The sequence below is a fragment of the Juglans regia genome, chromosome 10, assembly GCF_001411555.2.
Source record: "Juglans regia cultivar Chandler chromosome 10, Walnut 2.0, whole genome shotgun sequence".
Classification (NCBI taxonomy): domain Eukaryota; kingdom Viridiplantae; phylum Streptophyta; class Magnoliopsida; order Fagales; family Juglandaceae; genus Juglans; species Juglans regia.
In genome coordinates, this window is record NC_049910.1 from 12,445,516 (window position 1) to 12,468,258 (window position 22,743).

General features: G+C 35.8%; 1 protein-coding gene across 1 annotated transcript; it reads right to left on the reverse strand.

Annotated features, from left to right (window-relative positions):
- Window positions 1-10,567: 10,567 nt before the first annotated feature.
- Window positions 10,568-12,399, reverse strand: LOC109011634 (putative pentatricopeptide repeat-containing protein At1g10330). Its single transcript, XM_018992919.2, has one exon. It carries the CDS (start codon window positions 12,397-12,399, stop codon window positions 10,981-10,983), a length of 1,419 nt encoding a protein of 472 aa, XP_018848464.1. The 3' UTR covers window positions 10,568-10,980.
- Window positions 12,400-22,743: the final 10,344 nt, after the last annotated feature.

Here is a 22,743-nt window from a genome sequence, read left to right on the forward strand (position 1 = left end):
TGTTTATAAATCTGAAAGCACCATGTGCGGAGGAGATGATGTACACTCTCTGTCGCGGCAAGTGAAGCAGAGGCAAAATAGCCTCTAGAGCCAAAACGAAGCCCACACGTAGAGGAGGCGTGAGGCGCGTGCGATGGCTTTCTTCACCATGTTTTTGGCACGTGTGGCACGTGTAATCATGTGTTGGTGTCTAAAGTTGAGTTATATTTTTTTTTGTTGAAACAGAAGGCTTGAAAAAGTTTTTTTTTTTTTTTAAAAAAAGGGATTTAGGACCTTTTTGTCATACTTCCTTAAGTCCAATTTTTCTGTGTTATGTGACACAATATTTAGATTAGTTGTGGATGCATCTATTGAATTATTATTAAATGCATGTCCATATTGAATGTGTCCCTAGATTTGATCATCTATTGAACTCTTCTCATTTGTTGAGAATGTGGATTCTCTATCTATTGAACCATCATGCATATCAGTATGATTGATTTGATTTTTTTTTTAAATGGATAGAGTTGACATTGGTAATTTGTTGGGCTCATGCATAATGTGTGTATGTATTTTTATGTGAATGGATAAGGTGTAACTTATAAGTATATCGATGACGTGGCATCCCTATTTACTTCTTATTTTCCTAGAAGATTTGTAGTAGGATTTTTTTTTAAAATGTAATATTATGAATGTAATTTTATTATTGAGGCCATGTAAAGGAGTGTGTTTCACGTCTATCGGTATACTTTAAGGTCACCTTAAACTGATGCACCAAATTACCAATAAGGCTTCAAGTGGAGCCTATGTGCTACGTGTTTAGTGCAATAATTGTTGATTTTTCATATTTGATGAATGGATTATATGTGCATGAGTTTTGAAGATTTTAAAAAAAAAAATCCTCCAAAAATTTTATTCAAAATTAATTAAATATGGTATTTGGACTTATATAGTAAGAGATGACTACTAGTTGTTTGCGAAATTTTCAATCTCACTATATAGGAAGGAATTTTATGGTCTAGTTAGATTTTGGAATAAAATTAAATGTATGTTAATGTCAATCTCGATCAATGAATGTAGGTAGTGATGGCCACTAAGAACGTAATTGGTGATCTTATTAAAAGGGAAACTGAATGGAACCAACTACGACATATGGCATAGAAAAATTCAATATCTACTCCATGAACAAGAGGTCCTTGAAAATCAATCTCACCTTATGATACAACACGAGGAAGGGAATACTTCCCAACATCGTCGTGATATAGAAGCCTATCAGGTTTGGGCAAAGAAAGATCGATGTGCGTGCTTTACCTTGTTTAGCAGCATGCACAATGATCTTATTGGGGAGTTTGATAACTACCCAAGATATGTGAAACCAACTGAAAATCACGTATGGGGGGATATCAGCTACTAGGATTTGTGCTTCCATTTTGAGATTTGAGCAGTATGTTATGGACCCTAAACATACCGTGACTGAGCATTTGAAGTCGATGTCTACCTTGATTTATGATCTAAAGGCTGCTGGCAATAATCTCACTGATGAACAGCAAGTTACTATTGTGATATGATCTTTGCTCGAGTCAACAAGGGGCAAATGAAGCTTGTTTTGACACACAGTGAGAATATTAAGACTTTTGCTGATATATCTTGTCATTTGAAACTAGAGGCAGAGCGCATAGATGCGCACCGTAATATTCTACTTGTTGCCCATCTCATCATTATAACTTTTCTAAATTCTCACATAAAATATAATAAACAATTTAACTTTTTCAAATCTCAAAATAATAATAATATTAAAAAATAATATTGTAATAATATTTTATTTAATTCATTTAAGACCATCTCAACTGGTCATCATTGAAATAATTCTTGCCATCCTACGGTTATTCCACCATGCTTTGACTGACTGCCCAGTTCGTTGGCACTCGAATAAAGTGTATATATTGTAAGTGAGAAAGAGAGCAGCTGGTACATATAAGACTGGTTCATTGACCGATGTACAGACATTAATTAAAAGGCTTTTAAGAAACATAACTCCATGGACGAAAAACAAATTAAGTGATAAGATTAATAAATTAGGTTGTCACATGCAAATAGGAGTTTTGGTCTAGCCGAAGACAAAATAGAAGAAATTTTCATGATAAGATTGTGATGACATGATTGCATGCTTTAACTCGAAATAGGCCAGTCACTTTCAACGTCTTGTTAAAAATGTGGTTGGATATAGTGTAAGATTGCATAGTGTTTTTCTTTCTTTTAATGCATTTGTCATGCTTTTAACTGATCATGATCACCTCTTTGATAACCAAAATGACTGGTAGAGGTTATGTATTTTGCATGCTTTCTATCCAAATCTTATGCAAAGCAACAGGTAAATAGGTAATGAATAATTTAAATGGGCATTCATGTAAGAGAGAAAATTGATGGTTCTGACATATTCTCACCTAGGGCAGGAAGTTGGAGTTGGTGATAATACAATAAGCAGGAAGGGCGGCATAGCACAGCTAGCTTAGCGACGAGACGTAGGCCCCAAGTGATGAGCCACAGATAGGCCAAGCACTGCCTCCATTGGAGCTCAGCAAAGAAGGAGGCAAATATGGGGACAGTGTTTGCTGAATAGAATTTCAATCATGCCAATTGCCCACCTCTTCCGTTTGGTCATTACAATAGGGCCACTAGATCAGGGGCTACATCCTAAAAAGGCAGGCTGGTCTGGCGTACAATACATAGACCTCCAACCCCTTTTATGAATTGTTAGTCCAATTAGGACATCCTCTGTTGCCGATCCATGGATCCAGCCCAACTGAAATGCGATAGCCATAAACATTAAAGTGGACAAAAGAAAACACAACTACATGTATACCAATAATCAATGACAATGATTTCAAGAAAAAATATCAAGAACAAGGGCAATGATGATAAAAATAAATTTTTGTGAGCAGTTTAATAATGAGAAAATGCACATACCATATAATAGAAAGTAAAGGAAGCATGCCTAAAGATTTACTCATCTTTGTAGCTGACTATTACTGTATGTAGAGGAAAATTATCTTTCATTGGATTAGTACTATTTGGTGGATAAAGAGAATAAAATTATCTTTTTCTAGTAAGTCATTTTAGTAGCAATTTAAAGATTTCTTCAAGTTCTATATCACATCATGTATAACTTCACTCGAAACTTATCTGTTTTAATTTCTACTTTTGATAAATGTGTAGAGGCCTTAAGATACTCTTTTTTTTTTTTTTAGAGTGTGAATAAGAATACCTCAATGAAAAAATATACGTTGAAACTTGTTAGCTTATCCATCTTGAATTGTCTTCATTCACAATGTGTAGTAACGATATTCCCTCGCTTTAGTTGCCACTTAACATTAATGGTCACCATGCCATAATTAATATGAATCAACTCTTAAAAGCGATTCATAGATTATAATATAAAGTGGAGCCACTAGCTAGAATTAATTAGTTAAAATTATAAGCTTTCAATTTGAGGGTTTGTTTTAATAAATTTTGGAGGTGTTGTCCTCCTTTTTTCAAAATAATAATAATAATAATAATAATAAAAGACATGTTTATAGTTGTCTATGATTTGAAAAAATTGACTAATTTAAAAGGGAGTTGAGCAAGTCTTTTGTTATGAAAGACTTGGGACCTACAAGACAGATCATTGGTATGAAAATTTATCGTGTCATAAAGAATGTCAAGTTGTGGCTATCTTAAGAGAGTTATATCGAGAAGGTACTAGACAAGTTCAATATGGGCAAAGAAAAATCGGTGAGTTCTCCACTTGCACGTCATTTGAAGATAAGTTCAAAGTAGAATCCTACAACTGAGAAAGAGAAAGAAGAGATGCAAAATGTGCCTTATGCATTAGTTACATGTAGCTTAATGTATGTCATGGTGTGTGACGCCCCCAACCTTCACTTGGGATGAAAATGAAATTTAGAACATCGGGACATGCAATACAAAGTTACATACTCTCATAGATGACAGTTAATATGCAATGCATCCTAGTATGCAACTAGCAATATGCAATAATCACAACTGAAATAAGGGTGAAAATATAACTTATGCTAGAATAACTAAAAACATCACAATGCATTAGTGATCATCAAGTTCAAAGTCAAATCGTAGCATAAACTTAGTACAACTAATGGTCAAAGTCAAATCATATGTTTCATGCATTCTAGAGCATGAAGGACTTTGGTTATATACATAAGGATCAAATCTAGTCTTCTCTCAAGATTCGACTCCTCTTCAATCGGTCGGATCTAGTGTTCCATCTAGCTCGTCCTCCTTGAGACCTGACACAATTTCTACCATTTTGAGTAGAATGATAGTGGTCCCACAAGGGGTGAGATTTACTCGAAATCTTAGTAATTTAAACAATCAACATGCACAAAGATAAATTAAGCACGAAGAATGATAAATATGCAATGCATAAAATCAATACGCATGTCTCCCATCCAGATTTCTTAACATTTTCAAAAAAATGGAGACACGTTTTCATTCAATGAACATTTTTACTTCTATTGTTGAAAACATGACTTCATCATAAACTTTCATCATTATTAGCAACTCATATTTAATCATAACATCATAACATGTGGTAACATCACAGTTCCCTATATGCACTGTGAGTAGTTGTCAGTAACCATAGTACAACTCATATTGAGACTACGTTGTCTGCAGACTCGTTCTCAAAGCATTGATAATATAACATAATATCATAACATGTACACCCACCAGCATTAAGTGTCATAACATATTGACTTTGTTCCGGTATTCTTTAAAAATAACACATTCGAAGCCTATTGACTGTTCTTTGTCAACCCAGGAGTTACTACTCCATTCTTAAACACTCCAGAGTGGACAGAGGAGTTCCACTAGAATAATTCCTCATCCTTACTTTTGGGATCGTGACAAAAGTGATTTTCATGCTATGCTTGAAAAATATTTTTCATGATATGTGCATATGTGGCAAGCTTATATGTAAAAATGACATTTATAGATGCAATACGCAAAAATGGTGAAAAATATCACATGTTATGTAAGTATGTACTCAATATATCATATAACATGATATTTTATACTCAAATGATAATTGAAATATGAATGAAACATTTATCAATAATTCATAAATAATCTATCAAGGTGTAAGTTAGAGGCCAACTTACAAACTTCCCCAGTAATCAAAAAATTCCGTAACTGCTAAAATCAAGTGCGTACTAAGTTAGGATTAAGACTACTATGGATGAGGTTCATAAACAAAGGGTTTTTAAATGGATATTTACAAAAATACCCCTAGTCTTTCAAAATTGTCACTAAGGCCCTAATTTTTTACTAATTGCAAACGAACTCCAAATTTAGCCAAACTTCATAGACTTCATATTTTTGTCATTCTAAAACCATTTATACCCTTTTGATTTTAAAAACAAAGTGAAACTAGTTCAAACAGTCTCAACTCATGGCATGCACACTAGTTGATGCCTAAGTGTGTTTTCAACTATTGATCTCTATGAATGCATGCATATGAGATTTCCTCTAATCACAAACAATCACTAAAGTCTTTAATGGTATGATAAAGGAAAATTCTTGCATAATCAAGTTCATCCCAACACTTAATCATAACTAAAAATCCTTAATCTCTAACTTATTCAAAACCGATACATGTTTTGATGACCAAAACAAGATAAAGTTAAAGCCTATCATGGCATGCTTTTAATCAAAAATTAAGCTTCCATAATCATTCTAAGAAAATTATAAATCATATAAAGTCATACTTAAGATATGTCATAGCTAAATTTTCACTTAAAATCTTTTAAACACTTAAACCATCATTTAATGACTCAATTTTGAACTAAGCAAGATAATCTTCTCTAAACTCAACCAAAAATTACTCCAACACTTAAAACCTCAACTTGACATGTAAACTAAGATCAAGGACAATAAACTTACAAATTTCGTAGCCTTCAAAGCTCTCAAGACAACCTTGCTCAAGAACACTCATGAACTTACAAAAACCTACTCGGTTTCACTCTATTGCTCTCTAAGGGGGAGAAGTGCTCTTAAGACTCAAGAGAAAGTTTGGAACTGATGTGTGGAGGAAATGAGTAAGTAAGCGAGGTATTTATAGATGGTCAATGGGGTGGAGATGTTGGCCTTGGTCCAAGTTGATTGGTGCAGGTAGCCTGTGTGTAAGAGGCTGAGTTTTCCAACTTGCCTTCCTCAGCTTATGTCACCTTGTGCATGGAGAATAGTGGCCTGAAATTACCATGATTTCCTCCTTGATATGGCTACAATGGTCCTATAAAGGTGGCCAGGTCGTGGGGCATGATTCAGTTGACAAAAAGTCAAGCAAACCACCTATACTAACCGACGGGTTCAAGTGGTTTCACTTGGCAGATTTGGGGCTTTGGTTTTGGTTAGTCTTTGGGTGGGAAAACTGAGTTAAATTTCTCATGATGGCCATGGGGCCTCTTGGGGATTGGGTGGCGATGGATGTGGCGTGGGGTGGTGGCTCAACCAAGGCAGATGGTTGGTTAAGTCTCAACTCAACGGGTTCTCACTCAACTAGCCTAAGGGTGCAATCGGTTTGGTCACTTGAATTGGTTTGTGAAACAAATTTCATCCAAGGCTTAGTATGAGTTTGAAGGGGTCTCATGAGGTGTCTAAGAACTATATTACCCTTGAGGAAATGGCACAAAAATATTGGGCCTAAAGGCAAAACAGTCCATGCACTCAAAGGGGATACATATGAGCCGATTGATGCAAGTTTGGGGTTTGATATGTCATTTTCCTTAATGACATGTGGGGAGGTTTATCTAGGGTATTAGTAAGGTCTAAGTATGATGAAATAGAATAATAAATCAAGATTAAGATTAAAAGGTTAAGAAAAAATTAAGACGGAATTAAGTTTCAAAGCATGGCTTAAATATCACTAATATCATGTATGTTGATTAATGGTCTTGGCCAACTTTTAAAACTTAATTTGGGCATTTAGGATATGATATGGGATTAAGGAAACCCATGGTATAGTGTATTGGGCTTTCAAATAGAAGAGTGAAATAGAATAAAACAAGACTTTGAGCCTTGTGGGCTTAAAAGAGCCATGAGTGTGGATTAATTGTCCAAGGGCTTTTGGGTTTTGAATGAATGGGGCCTTATTTCCAAATTTTGAGAGATCAAAAGAGACCTCAAGATCCATTAAGATGGGGTTTGAAAAGCTTACATTGACATAGTTAGGTCATGAGTCAAATCTATATCAAGCTTGGCCCAAGTATGAGGAAGGCATAATCCCAAAGGCATTATGCCTTCCTCATACTTGGGCCAAGGCTATCCTACCAAGTCTTGCACTCCTACGAGACTTGTTATAGGGTTTCTAAGGATTGACCCATAAATGTCCTAAGATTCTAAAGGCCTTAATAGGATTACTAATGGATATGTTTCTCTAATCCTTCATGCATAATAAGTTGGGTCTAATACCTTCACTCTTACTAAGTTAGGCTCAATGGTCTTATGTCCTTTTCATTGGGCCTATTTTCTAGTGTCCCCCAAGAAATGGTTAAAACTTTATATCTCCCAAGTTGGGCCTAAGACTTTTTAACAAGTTAACCTTAGCCCATCACACCCTTAGTGCATTAGGGCCTTAAAGTCTTATGTCCATCAAGTAGGGCCTAATATCTTATTGCCGCTCCTAAGCCTTTATACCCAAAAAGCTTGGTCCCTTATAAACCAATATCTTGGGCCTTCCTAAGTCCATAAAAAATTTTACCCAAATTATTTAGTCCAATAAGGTGGCAAAATCTCCAATATGCCACTTGTCATTCTAATATTGGCCTCTTGGCACCTTTCCTCAAAAATAATAAAGCACTAAAAATTCTCCAAAATTATATACTAACAATCAAGTTCCAAAAATTTCTTTTTTTCTCAAAAATCAATGTTGCACTAAAATCTTCTAAAAATTCTTCTAAACTCAAAGTATACGGCCTTTTTGCCAACTCAAGTATCCAAAATTATTCTTATTCTAGAATATCTCAACTCCTAATTAGCTAGGATTAAGGTTACTAAGGTCAAGGCCCAATGAGCTTTTTAGGTAGAGTGTTACATGGTGTGAACAAGACTTGATATCACTCATGTCGTTGGAGTTGTGAGTCAATTTCTCTCTAATTTTTTTTTAGCAAAAAACATTGGGCAACTATGAAATGGATTCTCAAGTATTTTAAAGGTACTTTCAGGGTGTGTTTGAGCTTTAGAAATAGTAAGCCTATACTTGATGGGTTTACAAATGCATATATGGCTAGTGACATTGATTCCAGAATGTCTACTTCATGGTACTTGATTAATTATTCAGGGGGAGCTGTGTCATGGCAATCCAAACTGAAGAAATGTGTTACTTTGTCTACCATAAAGGCTGAGTATATTGCCATCATTGAAGCTATTAAAGAGTTGCTATGGATGAAGAAGTTATTAGAAGAATTGGGTCAGAAACAAGAGAAGTATATTCTCTACTGTGACAGTCAGAGTACTATCCATCACAATAAGAACTCAACTTTTCATTCAAGATCCAAGCATATTGATGTGAAGTAGTACTGGATTCGTGATGTATTGAAGATGAATACATACCAATGAAAATGGGTCAGATATGATAACAAAATCATTGCCTATGCAAAAACTTAATGGTGGAGCCAAAGTTTTGAATACCGTACCAGACGACGTACCGGTCAAGGCACTAGAACGAAATATTTTAATTCCGGTATCGTTTCGTGTATCGTTTCGGGATAGTGGATATATGAATAAATTAAATATATAAATATATATATTATATTTCAAAATAATAGTCTATATATGAATAAATTATATATAAATACATATATATAAATTATAAATAGTATAGTCTGAATTGGGGGGAGCTTGTAGTTTGGAAAAAAATAAAATTAAAAGCTGAAATATCGGCCAGTACAGGCAGAAATACAGGCCGGTACGATTGGTATTTGGGCCGGTACGAAATATATGTAATACCTGTACTGGACCAGTGGCCGGTATGGCATATACCGGTCGTACCAACCGGTATGGTACCGTATTTAAAATAAGAGTAATACTAGAGAGAAGCCACTATAACAGTACACACTTTGCACTCATTGCGTGGCTGCTTCTAGTTGATTGTTCCCAACACTCACTTGGGGAGATGTGTGGTTTACATGATACCACATCGTGTGTACAAAATAGATGCTCCCAATAGTAATTTCTATCTATATTTATTCTTAAAATAATGGGTGGAGTCTCTCACATAGTGGAGACGAGGAGATCATAGTGGAGATGAGGAGATCTGTTAGGTGAGTCCCTCAATGTGAGGGAAGCGTGTTAAGCCACTTAGTGGCAATATGGTAATCATCTCAAAGTAGTGTTTTGTGGTTTTAACTAGTGTACCATGTGTGGTGGGTAAGAAAGAGAAAATAAAAACAAAAGAAAGAGAGTGACAGACATACTAAAGATGAGAATATTTCCCATACTTCTATCAGAGTTTTGAAGGATCATCTGTGGTCCGATTTTGACAAAATTTTAGTATTTTGTTCTTGATGGTGAGAGCTTCATTTTGATTGGTGCTAATCGTTGAAATTTCATCTCCAATTGTTTACTACAAATACTGACTTGGTGAGATAATTCTTATCGCCCTGGTTGATATCCACTTGTATGATGATGATTATGTGTTGAACCAAGAATATAGGCATTCTTGACATACTGGTAGCCTCTAGAGATTGCTTTAAAGAAATCAATATAACCTCGTTATTGTTGATAGTGGGAGTTTTAACTGGACTAGGTCTCATGATTTTTCTTTCGTTTTAAAGGGTTTTTCAAGTAAAACTCTTGTTGTCTTGCTTGTGGGTTTGCTTGATTTTCTTTATTCTATTTGTGAATTTATTTTTACTAAATTGTCAATTCAATTTGCAAAAAGAATATTAGAAAATATTCTGTTGTGTTTTTAGTGTTCACCCTAACAGGAGTTACGTGCGGCTTCACAACAAATCAATAAGCAATGCTATTTCGACAACGCTAATAATAATGAATCGAATAGTCTCACTGCCTCTGTTGCAGAAAAATAATTACCTCAGCAAAGAGTCTTATTGCCAAGAAAATATTAAATTGCTTTATTTGAAATTTTGACATACCACTTGTGTATTTGATAGCAATTACAAGAACTCGTAGAATTAAACTTCTCGACCAACGAAGACTTCTAAACCTAGTAAAATAAAGAGTCGGACTATTCTGCCGCCCAAGTACCCACTCAATTTTACCACTTTTGTGTTTTGAATTTTTTTTTTTCATATTTTTTTAATATATTTAAATATTTTAAAAAAATAAAAAAAAAATCTAATACATTTAAAAATACTTCCTTAATCACTAAGTTAAAAAAATATATTTTTTTTTGGTCAAGAGGTCAAATGGAGAGTAATAAGTGGAAGGCAAAGTAATTTTTTCCTAAAATAAAAGATACTAATCTCAAGTGTATAACAATAATAGAAGATAAACCGACAATGCAGACCCGACTGAATTCCTTGAATATATCTTACTCTTTATAGGGGAACTCCCAAGTGTAATCATGTATTAAAAGTTGGCGCACCTTTTGATTTTTCATAATCCAAGACTCAACTCATTGTGAGATAACAAAATCATTTCATTGACCAATGTCTCAACCAATCTTAGCCCTTCCATATGAATAGTCTCACCGTGATCCTATCATATGCATTAATAAACAACCCTTTTGGGCCAAATCAAAGAGTATATAAACTTCATCGACCACATCAATACATGAAGTCCCATTCAAACTCTCAAGTTGAAAGCTTCAATTCATATTTCAGCAATAAATATGCACTCTTAGTCAACAACTGGGAAGTTCGTTACCTTTCAGAATCTTGTATTATCCCGTGTTAAACTCTCTCTAGAAAAAGAGAAGCCATTCGCCACCGCAGGAGCGACTCATTGAAATTCTACTTTAACTGTCTAGATGGAGTCAATCAAACTATAGGCTGGAACTTTCTGAATTCCAGCCTCCACCATTGCTTTTCTTAGATCAGCGGCATGATCCCATTTCTCCATCACAGCATTGACGTTTGATAAAGTCACGTAACGCCCACAATGCCGTGGCTGCAAATCTAGCAGCCTTTGTCCAACTATATTTGCCAGCTCAATGGCTCCATGAATCTTACAAGCACCAAAAAGAGCTCCCAATACAGAACCATCAGGCTCAAAAGGCATACTGCTTATAATATCAGTTGCTTCCTTAAGTAGTCCTGCTCTTCCCAAGAGATCAACTATACATCCATAATGTTCCATTGTGGGTACAATCGCAAACTCATGCAGCATTAACTTAAACAATTTCAAACCCAACTCCACGAGTTTTCCACGAGCACAGGCCGTTAGAACAGCAACAAATGTGACCTCATTAGGATGCTGCCCTTCCACCTTCATCTTCTCAAACGCATCCAAAGCGTCCATCTCTCTCCCATTGGATGCAAGTGAAGACATCATTGCATTCCAGGTGCAAACCTCTTTAAAAACCATTTGGTCAAAAACATTTACTGCACTTCTCAAACAGCCTTTCTTACCGTAAAGATCTATTAATGCTGTCTGAGTAAAAACAGTCAATTCAATCTCATTCCTAATAGCATATCCATGAATTTGCTTTCCACGATAAAGAGATCCACCGCCATCTAAATTAGCACAAGAGGATAGCACACTCACATATGTAGCTTCGTTAGGCTTTAACGAGCATGACATCACATCCTCATGCACCGTCATTTTCTCAAAAAATTTAACCGCCTCGTGAAAGCAACTATTCCTCCCAAATCCATCGATAACACTTGTCCATGAGACCACATCTCTCTCTGGCATACAATCAAAGAGTAAAAGAGCAGACCTCATGTCCCCATTCTTACCAAACGCATCAAGCATTGCGTTGTACGCCACAATGCAAGGTTGCGAAATTTCCTCAAACATCTTACGGGCGTCTAATAGTTCGCCGAGATGCGCATAGAAGCTCACAAATGACGTCTGAATAAAAGGGTCACGCAGAACACCACGCTTGACGACTTGGGTGTGAAGGGGTTTGCCCAAAGAGGGTAAGCAAGTGGCGGCGGCTTTGATGAGGGAAGGGAAGGTGTGGCTGTTGGGAGTGGATTGGTGGGCAAGCATGTGGGTGAAGAGAACAAGCGTGTTGCGAGCTTGTCCAAGACTGAGATAAGCTCTCTGCAAGGCGTTGTAGAGGAGGGTGCTCATCCATTTCGAATTCGAAGCGGTAATGTTTGAGCTACAGAGAAGGTGACCGTTAGTGATTAGGAGGGAATGAATCTGTTTGATTTGGTTTGGAGGTTTGGGGAAGCTTTGGAGGAGCTGGAGTAGGGACTCCGGTGAATGTGGCATAATATCATCATAATTTGGTTGAGGACTACTACTTTTAAATTTAATTCGATAAGGACCACTTTATTTTCATTCGATAAGAGTATTAGTAGTGGACTCAATAAAATTTGATCAAAATTTAATTAGAGAATTCAATTTTATAAATTTAGCTATCTATTTTTTAACAATATCAAATAATAGACTCTCCAAAACTATCATTATTCTATTAAAATATTGATTTTGATATTTTTATTTATTTTTATTTTAATTATAATTTAAATAGTTATTCGTTATTAAAAAAATATATATTAATTTTCTAACGTTTATATTATTCCTAATCGATAAATAATGATTTTTTTCTTTTATCTTGTAAGGTGTAGTTTACCAAACCAAACTTTTCTTTGGTTTAACTATTTCTAACGTTCAAAATTATTGTAAGGTGTATTTCTTCTTTTCCAAACTATTTCTTGGACTGTACTAGTCAGGTTGTACATCGTGGAAAACAAACCTGGTTTGACTACTGATGTGTTTAATCAAATAGTTGAGTCAAGGGCTGAGATGGATTCAGTGGCATTCACAACCGCAGTTGTGCCTGTTGGAAGTTACAATTGGTGCAACAAGACAGGATTTGGACAGCAACTTGAAATTTTTTATGCCAAAATAATATTTGGCCAACATCTTGGACTGGCCAATGAAAATGATAAAAGTTAAAAACACTATAACTTTGTTAAATCCACTACAGTGTGTTTTTATGCAACTTAGTTAAATTTTGGTTAAAATATAAATTTGTTGAGTCCACTACTAGTACTCTAAGTATCACATTAGAAATGATATTTGTAATCGTGAAGTGTACAAGTGTGACGCAATCATTTTAGAAAAAATGAATAAATAAAAGACCTATATGAAAAAAAAAAATTTAATTTTTTAATAGTGGACTCCACTCTTTTTTAAAACGATGGCACTTACGCACTCCACGACTGTATATAGCATTACTCATATATATATATATATATATATGTATGCCTTTTACATGATTAAACTCCAAACCAGTGCACCTATATTATATGGATCATTCAAATTATTAATTTTTCATTAATGAGATGTGGTTCTTTGAAATTATTTGCACTCAATAGTTGAACATGATTAGATCCGAGAGCGCATGATAACCCCAAGACTTAGAAATTGCTTTTACCAATTAAATGAGAATACTGTAAATTATTTGCATGTAAGGATTCAAAGTTTTAATCTGGAGAGCTTACTCCCAATAACTGGGCGTCTGGGCCCTTTATACTTGAGCCAGCCCTTAGGTTTCAGTTGTTTAATTCATTGTTGTTGAAGTGTTTTTATAAGTAGAAATCAGTATGGCCTGGCCTTATTGAGAAAGTTACCAAATCCACAACACTTTAATTAATGGCTTATAAAACTGATCCGTGAAATCATTTATTTAAAAGAGGAAAAAAAAAAAAGAACGGAAAATGACTTTTTTTTTTGTTTTCGTTACACGATGATGATCAATGATCATTATATCTTTAAATACTGAGTTTTGAGGCTGCATGCCATGGCGACGTTGGAGGAAAAGTTGAAAGTGTTCGGAGTTCCAAATGATCAGCTTAATATTTATTCAAGCATATAATATCTCAAGTTTTGTAGAAAAGGGTACGTAATATATGAAATCTCACAATATTGTTTTTATCCTAGCCTTTATTATGATTACGAAGTGTTCTAATTATAATATTCACTAAATAGTCATTAAGACTATATATACTATATATATAGGTAAATATATAAATATATGACAGCTTGGGCTTACATGCATCTTCAAAAATTGTGAATAGGAGGAAGAGCATGCGACTGGGGAGTGTCTAATGAGGATGTACCTTGAGGAGTCCGTTTATTCCGATCCATCTCTCCGAGCTTTCAAAGATATACCGACCGTAGGTATATATCTTGAAAAAATATAATTGTAAACGATTATGTGCACTAATATGTGTATTTATTCAATATGATTGGTTAGAAAGTAGATTTTATTAAAAACAGTGCTAATTTAAATTTAGAATATGAAGACAACAACATTAGTACACAGATTGGTATGCAAACTTGCTTGTACATAGCAAAACTCATATATCTTACTATCTCAGATACCGACAATTGTCTTCTAACATTATTGACCTTTAAATATCAGGTTTTCATCAATTTCACATAACAAAAAAAAAAAAGCTCTTTTGATCATAGAAACAACTTGATTGCTGGATAGCTAGCTTACATCTGAATTGAATTACTTATTGTTAAAGAATCTCTTTCTAACTACTCTAAACAATTAGGAGAGAAGAATTACGGGACTATGCTTCTAGCATTAACATGCTTGGGGGCCGAGGGGGTTAGTCCCGCTTATTGGGTCAAATCAATATGTTCCAAGAAGAAGATATGTTTGAGTATCAATCTCATCGATCTTATAAGTATCAATACCAAATCTTATCAATCAAATCACTTTTTCAAAAAATACGACACATTTAAGCCATACAATTAAAGAGATCTATTCATTGATAAGAAAAAAAAAAATGTGAACGGTAATTGGATTGATGATAAAAAAATTTTGGGTCTCAAACAGTGATTTGATTGATGATTATCTGCTAAAGTGAATTAATCTTGGTTCCATTCTCCACCTTAACGACAGAAGAAAGATTGATTAAATTCAATCGAGTATAACTCGCAGTGATCATTTTATCAAAGAATGATTGGTTATCATATGATTGAACAACAAGGACAATTTACTTACGATACTTAGTTGACATTCATAAAAAATATCTAATGAATTATGAGTTAAATAAATTCTATTTAACAGAAAGATGGATATCCATTACTCATTATCGAATACTCACTTATTCACAAATCTAGTGTGGGGCTAATCGTTTTCATTTCCCATCTCATGGAAAATCCTTTTTGCTCCCCTTAGCCCTAGACCTATCCCCTTTTACGGGTATTTTAGTGATAGTATCTATAGGAATTGGACGATCTTATTTGGTCAAATACCTAGTGGAAAACTCATATATTTCTTTGATTACAGTATTTCTGAACAAGTTATTAGATAATAAGCCTAAGGGTTTTCTTATTGATGATAGTGATGATATCGGGGATAGTGAAGAGAAATGTCTATCTATTTTATTTATTAGTTATTCAGTTAAACTAATGTTTCATCATTGTAACAGATAGCAACAACTATTTCACTCGACATGCGTATTTTTTTATTTTCTAATGGATTTACATCTTTCATTAGTGGAAATCTTTCTTTTAATGTAGTGAGTAATAATTCTAGTTGTTCGCTGTTCAAGAATTCTTGTTTAGGCAGTTCATATCATCCATACATAATATTTTGATCTAAGATTTTAGTTCTTCCGTGTTTCGCAGTAGTATATTGTTCCACATAACTAAATTCCAAAACATAGAAGAAAAATGTGTTTCCACGATTCTACCACCTAGTCAATTCTATTTCGCTTAATCCCTATTTCATAGTCACATATCTTTCCAACTAAGAATTGGAAAACTCTTATCTTCCTACGTGAATCCAATTTTCGTTTCATCCAGGAAAATCCAACTTTTTTTTCAACCATGTCTTTGTCATTTGTTCCAATAGCGTTCCGCTTCCACCAGTCATGGCTGATTGTTTCTTGTCTTCTTGAATAGTTTCTTGCTTTACTTATCCCTCAGAATGCTACATCTACCATGAATATATTGTTGCCCTTTTATATAATTAGTCAATAACTCTACCAACAATTTCTTTTTATTAGTCAAATAAAAACAAAGGTACGAGGGAGAAATCGAGGTGGGCTTCCTATTTAAATGTGATCATATTAGCACCGTATCTACTGGAAATCAAACAAGAGGAACCTATACGGCAGGAGCCGTGCATTCTCCCTCAACTTAAGTTTGAGCCATAGCCTAATCCTAACGCCATGCACTTGGAATTTTACATATTAAATGTTGGTTTATAATACATTCTCCCTCACATGTGAGTTTTTTTTTTTTTTTTCCTTGTCTAGTTAATGTGAGCAGCTTACAAACAGATTGTTCATTATACCATTGAATCCCAACTATATATGCTATTACTCTTCAATGGATGCAATTTTGAGGATTGTTCAGCTTGCTGGTGAAGTTTCAAAAACGATTATTCATGTTTGCCTAGCTAGCTGTAATACGTTAATAAACTTGTCTGTCGAGCGGACTAGCAAAAATCCATATGGTTTTGTGACTTTGGTCTCCCTTCTAATTATTCCCTTCTTTGGTTTCTTCCCTAATGTGACAGTTTTCTTACACGGTTTCTCAAAGTAGTCCCATCTCAAATTAATAATGAATATTGGAAAATTGAAATTTCTCTTTGGATTATTGCCCGTCATGTGAATGGAGCTGAGCTTCTTAATTTGACGAATCTTGACAAGGAAATTATTGCAATAAAAATTCAAAGTTTTGGACGTGAATAGTTTTATTCAAAGTCTAGATCATGAGAATGTTCAATGACTTTGTTCTGGATAGGCACGATTATTATGTCAATGTCGATTAACTGGCTGAACTACTGCAGCATGCAGGGTAGTTTTGGGTAGTTAATAATTTATGGGATGATCATATATACATGTTGGCTTGGGAAACTTTAGTGATCCATGAGATCACAAGTTTAAGCTTGAAGAGAGATATTGGTGTTCATTACAAGAAAACTGTTCAGTTGTGGTCAGTTATTAATTTCCTACGAAAATGACTATTTTTTATCAAAATGAGTCTATTTTTATCGCAAATAATCACTTTCATCACATATAATCCGTCACAAATGATTTTTTTTTTTTTTTTATAGTGATTGTATATAAATTAGATATATAATTCTCGTCAAGAAGAAAAATCGATACACATATTAAGTAGACTTTACAATATTAATTAATGTTGTTGTATAAAATTGATTAAAAAAAAAAAAAAAAGGTTACTAATTGGTGAGTACTGGTCTTCAGCCCAATAATAGTAAATGGGCGGGAGTTCAGTCAAGGGATCATGGCTACACATATATGTTTGACTAATGAAGTGATCATAGTACCTCACCTCATGCACGTTCCTATCTATGACCAAATTGAACCGATTATTCTCTACATAATTATGTCATTCATTGACCAACTCATGAATGGAAATTAGCTGATGGAATTAGGTTTAAAGAAAATGTTATTTATATTTACATAATAATATGTACGTCCGTTATTGATATGTTGAAAATTATAAAATCTAAAATTTAAATTTTAAATATAAAAAAAAAATGTCTTACAAAATCATGAATTTTATATATATAATTGTAAGCGTTGGCGTGAGTAGTATATTAAAGGAAAATGGGAGTAATTATAGGAAGTGAGATGGAAAGAAATTCTTTCCTTCACACGTTAGCTTAATTATAGGAGCAAAATCTGTATAGCTTAGAATAGAAAATATATTCTGATATGTACTCGTAGCATTGTATTGTACAAAGGAAGTATTATGAAAATATATAGAGAATTTTTTGACATAGTATCAGAGTCGAACCCTAGTATCCACACCTCCTACACCTTGCTTCCCTCGCCTCGCCCACCATGTTGTCGGAATCTAATGCAGAACCCCAGACTGGTACATCTTAGTCTGATTCCCTCTTCTCTAAATTCACGGCCAAGATGACTAAAGCTCTTACCAAAGTCCAACTACCGACCCTGACCACCGAACCATCCGCTGCTCCGATCAGCATCAAGTTGGATGGAACCAACTATGCCCTCCGGTCTCAAGTTGTCGAGATGTATATCTCTGGCAAAGAGAAGTTGGGATATATCAATGGCGATATACCACAACCACCTTCGACGGATCCAACATTTCGAAAATGGCGCACCGACAACGCCATTGTCAAAGGTTGGTTGATTAACTCCATGGATCCCTCTTTGATAGGGAATTTTGTTCAATTTCCTACGACTAAGTTGGTGTGGGATTCCATTGCTACCACTTACTTCAATGGTAGTGACACGTCTCAAGTCTATGATCTTCAACGTCGTGTGACACAGCTTAAACAAGCTGGAGGCTCCCTTGAGAAATACTACAATGACCTTCAAGGGTTATGGCGTGAGATTGACTTTAGGCATCCTAATCCTATGGAGTGTGCAGTTGATATTCACAATTATAATATTATCCTTCAAGAAGACAGAGTGTATGTTTTCTTGGATGGCCTGGATGATCGACTAGACAAGACTCGAGGCGAAGTGCTGCAGCTTCGCCCGTTCCCTACCTTGGAGCAAGCCTATGCCCACATCCGCCACGAAGCCCTTCGTCAAGCTGTTTTGATCACTGGCAGTGCAGATGCTGTTTCTGGAGCAGTTCTCACCACCAAAGGACTCAGACTTGGTTCCTCTGCCCAACCTTCTATTGTGCACAATGGGAAACATAAATCTCGTACACCTTCAGAGGGCTTGAAGTGCTCCCATCGTGGCAATCCGAAGCACACTCGTGACACCTGCTTTAAATTGCACGGTATCCTGATTGGTGGAATGATCTCCAGGCTAAGAAAGGTCATGACGCTGGCAATAAAGATGAAGGCTCTGGTAAAGTACCCTACTTTCTGTCTTCTCCAGGACATTCTAATGAATGAGATCATTGGGTGTGGTACTAAGAGGGGGGGACTCTACTATATGGAAGACTTGAGTATGGGTCGAGCACATCATATGCAACATTCTCTTGGTGTCAAAGAAAAGGAACTCTAGCTTTGGCACCGTCAGTTGGGACATTCGTCCTTCACCTCTATGAAACATTTGTTTTCGGTTTTGTTTTCTCAATTGAAAAATTGTGATTTTCAATGTGAAACTTGCATATTGGCAAAAAGTCACAGGGCTTCTTTTCCATTAAGTTTGAATAAAAGGATACTCCATTTACATTGATCCACTTTGATGTGTGGGGTCCTTCCCCAATTACTACTGTATCCGGATTTAAATGGTTTGTGTTGTTTGTTGATGATTGTACCCACATAACTTGGCTTTATTTGCTCAAACATAAATATGAACTACTAGGAATGTTTAAATCATTTCATGCTATGGTGCAAACCCAATTTTCTGCTAAGGTTGAGGTCCTTCAATTCGATAATGGTGGTGAATATGTCAACCAACAATTTTGTGAGTATTTTCAACACCATGGCTAATGTTCAGGTCCTTCATGCCCCTAAACCGCTCAACAAAACGGTGTTGCTGAGCGAAACAATCGACATGTTCTTGAAATTGGTTGAGCTCTCTTAGTTGGTGCCCATGCTCCAAATCATTTTTGGGCTGATGCCGTTACCACTGCCGTTCATTTGCTCAACCGAATGCCCTCTAAGGTGTTGGACTTCCAAACCCCATTACAAGCCCTCTCGACCTATACTCACGTGCCTGCCGTATTGATGCTCCCACCTCGTGTGTTTGGGTGTGTAGTGTATGTCCATCTCCATAAAAACCAGCGGACTAAGCTAAATCCCTATGCTCGTATGTGCTTATTTTTGGAATATGCTTTTCATCAAAAAGGATATAGATGCTACGACCCCCCACTTCTAGTCGCACCTATATTACTATGGATTTCACCTTCATGGAAATCGAAACTTTTTTTCCACCCACTTATCCTCTTCAGAGGGAGACTCGATAGGAAGAGAAAAATTGGATGGAATTAAACTGGCCGAGCTTATCTGAAACACGTGTGGAACCGAGGCAACTAGAACATGTTTCTCTGGCTACTGAACACCATGAAGATGCTCATGAACACAGGTAATCATAACATATCTCTTCGGCTACTGAACACCATGGAAGTGATCACGAAGCGGCAGTTTCTTCCCCTTCTGTAATACCCGAAGACCCAACTCCAGAGAATGATCTTGAGGTAAGCTCCTTTAACACAAATATCATGGCATCTCTTGTTGGTTATGTGTTAACTGACAGGCACAATCGTGGCAAGCCTCCAAGCCGCTACTCACCAAGCATTGAGGAAAGAAGATCAAGATACCCTATTGCCAATTATGTGTCCACAAAGGAGCTAACTGAACCTCTCAAGACATTTGTGCATAGCATTTCCGTGTGTCATGTCCCAACAAGGGTGGAGGAAGCCTTGGAAAACCCGAAGTGGACTCAAGCAATCAAAGATAAAATGGAGGCACTAATGAAGAACAAGACATGGAACCTAGTGCCTTTACCAGAAGGGAAAAAAAATAATGGGGTGCAAGGGGGGTGTTTTCCCTTAAACACAAAGCTGACGGATCTATAGAAAAATACAAGGCGAGACGTGTGGCAAAAGGGTATACTCAGACATTTGGTATAGACTATCAAGATACTTTCTCACCAGTAGCTAAATTAAATACCGTTAGAGTGTTACTATCGCTTGCAGCGAACTTAGATTGGTCACTACATCAGTTTGATGTGAGAAATGCCTTTCTTCTTGGTGAACTTGAAGAAGAAATTTATATGGACATCCCTCCAGGCTGCTCAGTGACCACAAAAACTAATAAGGTGTGCAAGTTGCAACGGGCCTTGTATGGGTTAAAACAATTGCCGCGGGCGTGGTTCGGGCAATTCAACTTGGCAATGAAGAAATATGGTTTCCAACAAAGCAATGCAGACCACACTTTGAATCTCAAAAAACAGCAAGGCAAAGTCACGGCTCTTATTGTCTATGTCGATGATATGATAATTACAGGAGATGATATTGAAGAAATCTCACGACTCCAAGGGCAGTTGGCTAGTGAATTTGAAATGAAGAATCTAGGTGGGCTCAAGTATTTCCTTGGGATAGAGGTTGTCAGATCAACCCAAAGCATCTTTTTATCCCAAAGAAAATATGTCTTAGATTTATTATCTGAAGCTGGATTGTTGGAGTGCAAACCAGTGGATACCCCAATTGTCCAAAATCATAAACTTGGGGTATATCCGAACCAGAAACCAACTGACAAGGGAAGATACCAACTACTAGTTGGCAAACTGATTTATCTCTCTCATACTCGTCCAGATATTGTGTATGATGTGAGTGTAATGAGTCAATTTATGCATTATCAGAGTGAAGAACACATGGAGGTTGTAATTCAGATACTAAAGTATTTGAAGTCTTCTCCAAGAAAAGGGGTCATGTTTTCTAGGAATGATCATGTGGGAATTGATGGCTATATAGACCCAGATTGGGTCAGGAACATCTCTGATAGGAAGTCGACGTCAGGGTACTTCACATTTGTAGGTGGAAACCTTGTGACCTGGAGAAGTAAGAAACAAAAAGTGGTGGCACTCTCTAGTGGAAAGGCAGAATTTCATGGGATGGCCAAAGGGTTGTGTGAGCTTCTTTGGTTGAAAAGATTACTAGCCGAGATTGGTTTTGCTCCCAAGTCTGAAATGAACCTCTTTTGTGATAATAAAGCAGCTATAGACATTTCACACAATCCGGTTCAGCATGATAGAACTAAGCACGTAGAGGTTGATCGACACTTCATCAAACATAACCTAGAGACTAATACAATCCGATTCCCATTTGTCAAATCTGAGGACCAGCTTGCAGATATACTGACCAAAGTCGTGTCTACCAAAGACTTCCACAATTCACTGATTAAGTTACGAATGAAGAATCTGTATTCATCAATTTGAGGGGGAGTGTTGGCGTGAGTTGTATATTAAAAGAAAATTGGAGTAATTATAGGAAGTGGGATGGAAAGAAATTCTTTCCTTCACACGTTAGCTTAATTATAGGAGCAAAATCTGTATAATTTAGAATAGAAAATATATTTTGATATGTAGTCGTAGCATTGTATTGTACAGATGAAGTATTATGAAAATATACAAAAAAAAATTTGACAATAAGTACATAGAGTACTACTCTTAAAATTAAACATACTAAAAATAATAGTTAAGATAAGGAAAATAATGAAATGCTATTGTTTGAAAGAAAAGAACTTTGTAGCAGTTAAATCCTAGCTAGTACCACAAGGAAACAAGTTCTCATGATAGATCTCTTGGTCCTCCTTATAGTAACTGCGACAGCTAGCATGATGATCATCATGTTCTAGTCTTCCTAGCTAGAGCCTTTTTATTTTACTTTTCCCCTTTTTTTTTAAATACTAAAAGGGCCTATGGGGTTGTTAAGATCCTCGTCAGATTATGGATAACTTACAAATAAAAATCAAAGCCATTTTGTATAATTACAAACTAACCCTAAATTGCCAGCAACAACACCCTCATTAAACTTGTTATCAAAGTTAACATGTTATTAAACATGCTAAAAGCCAACATGTTATCAAACTTGTTTTTTGTCCCAAACTGATGAGATATTACGGCCTCAGGGCGGGCTCCATCTCAGGAGCCGAGGGGGAGGTTGAGATAGGGAAGCGGCCAG